Source organism: Musa acuminata, chromosome BXJ2-7 (assembly GCF_036884655.1).
Source record: "Musa acuminata AAA Group cultivar baxijiao chromosome BXJ2-7, Cavendish_Baxijiao_AAA, whole genome shotgun sequence".
NCBI classification, from domain to species: domain Eukaryota; kingdom Viridiplantae; phylum Streptophyta; class Magnoliopsida; order Zingiberales; family Musaceae; genus Musa; species Musa acuminata.
The window spans coordinates 20,067,181-20,075,766 of NC_088344.1; the positions used below are offsets into that span (position 1 = coordinate 20,067,181).

General features: G+C 43.3%; 1 protein-coding gene across 3 annotated transcripts; it reads right to left on the reverse strand.

Moving 5' to 3' along the window:
* Window positions 1-427: 427 nt before the first annotated feature.
* On the reverse strand, window positions 428-2,674 carry LOC135582845 (serine/threonine/tyrosine-protein kinase HT1-like). 3 transcript variants are annotated; one of them, XM_065115340.1, is made up of 3 exons: window positions 1,709-2,674; window positions 1,029-1,424; window positions 428-947 (listed from the first exon to the last, which is right to left on the reverse strand). In XM_065115340.1, exons 1-3 carry the CDS (start codon window positions 2,183-2,185, stop codon window positions 684-686), a joined length of 1,137 nt encoding a protein of 378 aa, XP_064971412.1. In that variant the 5' UTR covers window positions 2,186-2,674; the 3' UTR covers window positions 428-683. The 3 variants fall into 3 exon arrangements, with proteins under 3 accessions (XP_064971412.1, XP_064971410.1, XP_064971411.1); XM_065115338.1 differs by having other exon boundaries at window positions 1,029-1,484; window positions 1,709-2,670; XM_065115339.1 differs by having other exon boundaries at window positions 428-932; window positions 1,029-1,484; window positions 1,709-2,669.
* Window positions 2,675-8,586: the final 5,912 nt, after the last annotated feature.

Sequence of the window (8,586 nt, forward strand, 5' to 3'; positions counted from 1 at the left end):
AGAAGCATATTTATTTTATGTCGCAAATCGATGTATATAACATGAATCAAGGTAGAGTGTTGAGAATTGATTCATAGGGGTTATCTAGGTAGTTATCATATTCTAAGTAGTTATAGGCATGTTTTAAGTAGTGGCTCATGATCTAGAAGTTATAAGATAGTTCCTATACCTAACTCAATCATGGGTGACATGATGGAGTGAGATAGTTACTGCTAGGTCTTATAAATATGACCATAGTTCATGAAACAGGATGGTATATGTACACTTGAGAATATATTAAGTGTTTTATGTCTTACCTCTTGTTTAAATATTACATCAGTTTTCTTGATTAAAAATATTTTTTTAATTACATCATAATATTATATTTTTATCATTTTGTTGCTCCTTCATCCCAACACAAACTGCATGCAACAAATAAGATATGATAAATTCTAAAGCCATGAATAGCCCCTCATGTGAACTATTTCTTATGATACAGAACACTATCTTACACTTACAGATAACAAAAAAATGTTTCAGATCTCAGCATTTGCTATCTTGATTTTTAATCGATTTCTAGATTGGTTAAAGCAATAAAATGCTCAAATGATTCACCATTGCTGGATTACAATACCCATCGCTCACTGATGTCATAAGTAAGAGAGAGAGAGAGAGAGAGCTATAATTCTTCTTCGACTTGACTGTCAGGCTTGCACTGGTATGGACGAAGCTGGTGCAATGCAGCCCTTGAAGAGTTTGAGAAGCGAGTTCCCAATTCTCAGTTCCTGCTGCACAAGAACAGGAAGGCCTTCCTGAAGGCATTCATCAAACTTCTCCAACACCGACACGATATAGCTAAAATCTGGTCGCTTTGCCGGGTTTGCAGACCAGCAACTCTTTATGAGATTGTTGAGCACAGGTGAACAGGTCGTCGACAGCGGTGGCCGCAAGTTCTGAGGGAGATGAAGCTATGACAGTGAGCCTCAGACAGTAAGAGATCCTACTGATGTGGAAGATGAAGAGAATTTCATGCAGATCGAAGCATCTACCTTCTCTGAAGCGGCATAGGCAGCCTGCACTGGCGTCATTCCTTGGTAAGGAACGAGAGCAGTGGTGAGCTCCCACAGCACGATGCCGAAGCTGTACACGTCCACCTTCCTAGTATACGGCTTCTCCTTGATCATCTCCGGCGCCATCCAACGATAGGTCCCCATGTTTCCCTTGGATTCCCGGCACTGCGTCTCCAGGCAGGAGGTGCCAAAGTCTGCGACCTTGACTCGCATCTCGTCGTTGAGGAGCAGATTATGAGACTTGAGGTCTCTGTGGATCACACCCTGCGAATGGAGATACCGCATCCCTCGAGAGATGTCGAGGGCTAATCGCAGGATCGTCTCGGTCGACAGCGAGTAGGGCTCCTTTTTGTGGAGGTACATCCTTAGAGTTCCCTGAGACATGTACTCTGTGATGATGCAGTACACGGGAGGCTTCTTGCAGGCTGCTATAAACTACATGAACAAGAACCGCATGTTCAAAATCACCATAGATGATATATATATATATATATATATATATATATATATATATATATATATAATTCTCATAAATGTAAAACAAAAAAGTGTCGTACTTAATCGATGTCCTAAGCGTCTTCCTCGCACTTTATATGACATGATTGTGAAGAATAAATATGAGATAAATTTTCATGAGAACAATATGATTGGGAACAAACCTGCACTATATTTGGATGATAAAGCCGCGAAAGGAAGGCAACTTCAGAATTGAATTGCTTCTCGAGAGTCGCTCGCTTCTCCTCATCCTGCTCCGGAATCCTTACCATCTTCACGGCCACTGCCCGTTGCTTGTAGATGCCTCGATATATCCTACTGTTTGAGCCCGAAGCAAACTTGTTTCCGATGAAGAGTTGTGAAAGATCAGCCATCCATTCCTCTCTTTCCCCTCCTGCGTTCGCCTCGGAGTTCTCGGCATTCCCTGGGTCCAGTAGCATCGACCATGATTCCAAGCTGTCCCATCTCTTCCTTTCCATGATCTCCATTTCAGAAGACAAGTGGTTCCACTTGGGCCACCGGGAGGAAGAAGGAAAGGAAGAAGAAGAGAAGGGAGGAGGAGCGGGAGGAGAGGAAGGTAAAGTGATTGAACTGGCCCTGTTCTTCTTGCCCAGCCTCAAGGCCGGGAAACAGAAGGCCATGTTAGCACACCCCCCTACGAAGACGACTACAGCAACTAGCTGAAAGAGAAGCTGAGGCTGAGGCAGTTGAAGAACTGCAACTGCATCCTTCTGGGAAGATGAAGAAGGTAGGACATGAAATCTATCGACAGATGCTTGCAAGACATGATTTGTTTCGGTGAACAGGAAAGAATAGAGAAGGGTTCAATTAAAAAATTCGAGAGTATAAGCTGAAGAACAAATGCAATGGTGGAGGCAGATCAGCAAAAGTTTAGCATCATTGGAAGGTGATAAGCCGACAAGTAATGGTTCAGGGTTATGAGAGGAATTAAGGTAATGATCTTGAGCAGAATGGCCAGCCTGCGGAAGAATCCCAAAAGCTTGCTAGGAAGGGCAAGAGAACCATTGGTTTCTGCAAGAAGGAAGAAAAAAATGTTGGCTTCTGAGAATCCGGACAATGGAACACTATCCAATCATGAAAAGGTACACTTTGAGAGAGAGAGAGAGAGGAGAGAGAGAGGGAGCAGATTGTTGAAGTCTTTCTCCACTTTAATGTGTTTTCCTTGTGGATACAGGTTTGTGATTCTGTGAGAGCCCAGAAGCGAGGAATCAAGGATGTCCCGTGATGGGGTGGTTCGAAAGTGCACCACCATCCCTCTTCTTGGCTCTTCTCTTTTACCTTTTGCTTCTTCTGTCTTCCCTTAAGGCCTTTTCCCCTTTGAGCTCATGGGAGATGAAAGAGACTACTATACCTCCACCAGCAGTTCCCACCTAATACCTTTACCGTTTCCCTCTCCCACTGTCTCTTGTTCCTGTCAGCTTCTTCCGCACCACTGGTTAATCTGAACCTGCTCCTGCATATCTTAAGAAGACCCTTGGCCTCTTCTGGGTTTGTTTACTGCAGGTAACTTGACATTTCGATAACCATGACACACAGCAACTGCGTACGTGAGCTTGGAACCATGCATGCAACCGGGCATTCACGTAGACCGTTGCACCAATTGCACAGCTTCTGCACTTCTTTTCCTTTCTCTGGTATCATTTGTTTCCTGATATATGTTGGGCAGTGTCGTTGCATGAGATGGTGAAGAGCCTTTTGGGTCTTAGTTCCAAGGACCCTGCGTAAGAATACGGAGACGGAAGTCCAAATTTGAAGGGACCATTACATGGTATATATATTGTATGAACATTTACTACGGGATAGAATGACGGTAAGCTCACAGCAGTCATATACTGGCGTTGGGTAACAACAGAAGCCCGCCGTCCGTAAAAGCGCATCACGATCTGGATTCTTCTCACCACATTCGTAACCATACAACCGGTGAAATTCCGCTTGACAGCCGGTCAGAATACGAACCCAAGCAACCACTGATTTGAGGCCAAAACAGCTTTTTATTTTTTTTAATTTTATTTTGTTACGGTAAACTCACGAAGGTGTTCGTACCCGACCATTCTACGAAGTCATCTCGACGCAGTCGAGGGGTTTGAGTCGCTTTTTCAAATAAGGAAGGGGTTTGCGGTATCCTGACGGAAGGTGTTGATACCCGACCTTCATTTCCTTCCTCTTCGAAACCGTCCTCCTGCGTGACACTCGGCCTCCTCGAGCATCACTGGAATTCCATGGTGAGCGGCGAAGCTTCAAGAGGGAAGAAACTAAGGAGCATTCTCCCTGCTCCCTACCAAATCAAAACGTGTCAAAATTGTTAGCAATTAACTTGCATATGTAGTTGTTGACCATGTAAAATTCACTATGAATTAATGCAATGAAATGGATTCTCCCATTTGACCAAATGATCTGCGTGACACTGTAGATATGTAATTCTCCTCATATGACTTCAACTTGTTTGTTCTCATCTAAAAACACAGGCATGAACTTATAGTTACATTGTCACCTACCACATGGATCTGCAATAGATATCCAGAAGGCAGAGAAGTCAAAATTCTGAGAATGAATGAGACCTCGAGAAGTCAACACTAACTCTAGTGATTTGTTGATGATGGAGAAGTTGCTGTAGAGGGATTCTCATGCTCATCGTTAATCACATCCTGTAGTTCGCTGCTACTCACAGAGCTCATCTGGTATTTTTGTGGTCGTGCAGGATGAGTTCTCAGCTATTGTCCATGAAGATTCTGAACCCCTTGTGTAGGGAAAGACCAACGATGGCTGTTGAAGGGGCAACGTAGCCACAGATGGGTGATCAAATTTGCAAGTTGCACCAAACTTGCCGTTTCCGTAGGTAGCGCAGAATGTGCAGGGACGCTCGCCCTTTTTTATAAAGTAGAAGGTAGATGAATCAGAACAAGAAAAATGACAAGATAATAGCATGTAGAAACGCCAGTAAAATAGATAGATGGCCAAGGAAAAGAATTTACTGGTCTGAGAGGAAGCCCAAATGGTCCTATGGTGCATGCAACTACTTGGTGGCTCTCTTTAGGGTGTTGATACTTGCGAGAACTACCATATTTGCAGCTACCTGTTCTCATGAAATATCGGCAATCTGATCGACCGGGTCTCTCAGGGAAAGTAACTGCCATGCTTGAGCCTGGCTGTGCATGATGCTTTGAGTTGGCTATGTGATTAGGACGAAGAGTACTATTAGAAGGAATGCTTAAACTGTCCCGGTTGACATAGTAAGCATACTTATGTATGAGTATACTCTAATGTCAGCTACAGAAAAAGATGCTACTCCAGTAAACAAAAAGAAGCAAACGATAAATGAGACAAAACTTCATGAAAACACAATTAACGATACAAGTAAAAGTCTCAGGAAGAGTTTGGAGTCGCACGAAAAATTGATTTGTACCTCGATGAAGTCTGCATAAATCTTGGCTGAAAGAGAAAAAGCCTTTATGAATTCTCTGTTGTTCTTAAAAATATTTTAACAATAATTATAACCAAGTGTCACATGGAAAAAGTGTTCAATAATTGCAAATGGAAGTAGCGAAGCAGTTTGCAGGTGTCAATGACAGTATTAAGTCTGTTGAAGTTGTCACAGTCCACCTAAATAATATTAAACAGGTCCTGAACATGTTTAGAAACTGACTAGGCAAATCTAAATGGTGAAGAATAAGGCTGCAAACATTGTTACGTGCTAGTTCACAAGATATTCAATCAAAGGGTCATGATGTCTGGTTAGGTGTATTATTCAGCATGATTCTAAACAGATGACAGATAGTTGGATTAAAGTCAAGTCAACCTTGGTCAACTTTAAACAGACGTGAAGTTTCCAGACAAATGTAGCTCTAATCAGAACTTGATCTTGACATGAACGTGTCGATATCCTGTAACTTATATTTCAAACAGTAAATTTCTTCATGATAATATTAATAACGATGAAGCAAAAGAAAGAAGGTTCTGTATGATATCACATAATTAAAAAAAATGAGAATATTTAATTAGCATCAATGTGAAAGCATCCTAGTTTCAAGTCTGCTAATAAGCAGTGACAATTCAACATATCATCATAAATATACAAGGTCGACAAGCAACTTTATCAAAACCATGTGGACAATCTCATTGATTTCAGCATTCCAAGGAATAAATGCTAACTATGTATGTGCTCCACCCTGGTGGTGCATGGGCATGGTGGAAGAATGAGAGGCGTATAAGCTAGGAATCCATGCATTTTAGGTCAAGACATGGAAGAGTTCCATGACAAAGGCCATCAACCAGCTAAAGATAGTGCTATTGCCGATGCACAAGATCCAGTAATATCCATATACTGAGGGCCCTGGTACAGGAAACATGGTTCCAACGTTTGTAGGCTGAGGATGATTGAACTTGCAGGCAACTCCAAATTTACATGATCCAGCTTTCATGTAGTACGGACATGATTTTTCATCCTGTGGAACCAACACAAATGAATAGGCCATGAGTTTCAATAATTAGTTATTCAAGAAAGTCGCAATCATACGAATTAAGTGGTCAAAAACAATATCCGGAGATCTTTAAGTTTGTATTATATAATGCCAAGATAAAAAGAAATGCTAATACCTTCGGAATTGGCAGAACCAAAATGTTCATCTGATGCGACTGAGCTTCAATCTTATCATGTGGTTGATGATAAGAATTCTTATCATGTGGCAGAGCCAAAATGCTAATACTCTCCAGGTTCCCCCAAGTTTGCAGTTTCCTGTCTTGAGGAAAAACTAAAAGAGAAAATTCAACTAAACGAAACGTCAGGACCAAAATTAGAATCGTCAAACCATCTGCTATTCAATGAGAGGTAAATTGCAACTTACGTGGTAGATCAGTATCTGATTAGCAGTAAACGTGCTGGGTTATTACAAAACAAATTACATCAAACTGCCAAATCAAGTAAGTTGTTTTATTCAGTTGAAAGAAATTGTCTCCAATTAACAAACGGAAGAAAACTCACCTTCTTCAAGTAGCAATTTTGTTAAGGACAAAGTTGAAAGTATTTTTCATAGGAAACTCCAATCCTGTATGGTCGAAAGTTCCAATCCACCAACACAGGTTGACATTATCTCTCGATGGTGGAGTGTCCACGTTAAAGATATCAGATATGCAGGTACATGATCAGACTTATAATTTCCATTGTTAATCTGGATTTCCCATAATTGCTCAAATAAGTGATATGATCATTTATAAGCAATGCATACTGTTTAGAAAATTCCTCATTTATTCAAATGCTATCAATCTGCAAAGTGGGGAAATGTCTATAAGTAATGGATTTTGACAAGACCGGCATAAAAACAATTTTTTTATGATTTGTATTTTGACAAAATAACAAAAGAGGGTAAATGAGTTTCAGATTGAAAAACTAATATTTAGTTATATGAAAAAAAAAATCTAAAATTTATAGCATTCAAGGAAGAAAAAACTATCTTGGGACACAGGATTTACATTGTTTTATTATGATTTTTTTTTCTGAGCTTTTGAATAATATTTATTGAGTCTGTTTAGTCCAGTTGATTATTGAGACAGTTTGATTCAGTTAGAGTCAAGTAGAGGTTTATTTAATATTTATTTATTAGTAGAGTTCAAGTCCTGATGGACTCTGGGTGAAACTCTATAAATAGGGATGTAACTACTTCTTTTCAGTTATCTATGAAAAATACTATTCTGTCTTTTGACAAACCCTAGGAGGTCGATCCCCTCAAAGTGATCATCCCTTTCTCTTTTTTTTTTTACGATAAGACTTTAGGGTCTTATCATTTGGTATTAGAGCCACGATCCTCAGCGTTCTCGCTATAGTTCGTCATCTCAAAAAAAAAAAAAAATTATGACGGCAAAGCCGGCAGCCACGCATGCTGTTCCTTCTCAACCAAGAAGGAACATTTGCTTCTCGGTGCCGACCCCCACTGCTTTCCTTCTCCTCCACCGCCGGCACTGCTTCCTGGTCGGCGACCACCGCCACCGTCGCTCCCCGGCCAGCGCCTACCGTTGCCACTGTGCCCGGGCCAGCAACCTTCTCACCTCGCCTCCTCACTGTCGCATCTAGCTCGAGCGAGAAGGGTCGCGGCTGTCGTTTCCCAGCCAGCGGACCACCCCTCGCCGCTTCTACCGTCGGCGACGCTACCCTAGTCGCACCACCATCGCTGCCTTCCCTTGGTTGGAGCTTCGGCCGTGCGATCTGTCGGCGTCGTTGTTTCTGTGGTGCGATAGAAACAGAGCAGCCGTCGGTCCCTCTACTACTACAGGCGCCGGTTGCCTCTACTGCTGCCACTACTTCTCGGCCACACGATCACCACCGCACCGTCGTTGCCAGCATCGCCAGCAGCTCCGGCTGTGGTGCGATAGAAACAGAGCACCCTGTTTCCCATCTCCAGCATCGCAACTTCCCGGCCAGCGACGACGCTCACTGCCTTTTTCTCCACCGTCGCCGCTGCTTCCCAATCGCTCAATCACCACTGCCCGCCTCCCAGCCGCAACCCTCGCCGTGCCGCCCCCCTTGGGTCGTAGCCGTAGCCGCTGGTTGCCGCAGCCCTCGTTGCAACGGTTGCAGAAATAGAGCTTCCTCTGTTGCTGCAGCCCCCGTCGATCCTGGCCGCGACCCTCGCTGCCTCCTTCTCCACCGCCAATGCTGTGCTCCGGCCAGCAACCACTGTTGCTGCTAGCCACCGCAGCCTTCTCCTCAACTGCTCGTGATCCTTCCGGCCAACTCCTTCGGTGGTGCGACAAAAACAGAGTACACAGCAACCACCACGCAGCAACAAAAACAGTGGCACCCTCTGCTGCCACAGTCGCCGATTGTAACCATTGTCATTGCTCCCAACCAACGACCAATCCCTCGTTCTGCAGCAGCCGCTCTCCAACAGCGAACACAGCAACCGCAGCAAGTACGCTGCCTTGCCTCAACCCTAGCAGCGCACGCAACACCGATTCCTCTTCTCAACCTCGGCTGCATCAACGCTGCCTCCCCCTTGCTTAGCATATTCTGCCACAACCACAGGTTGCC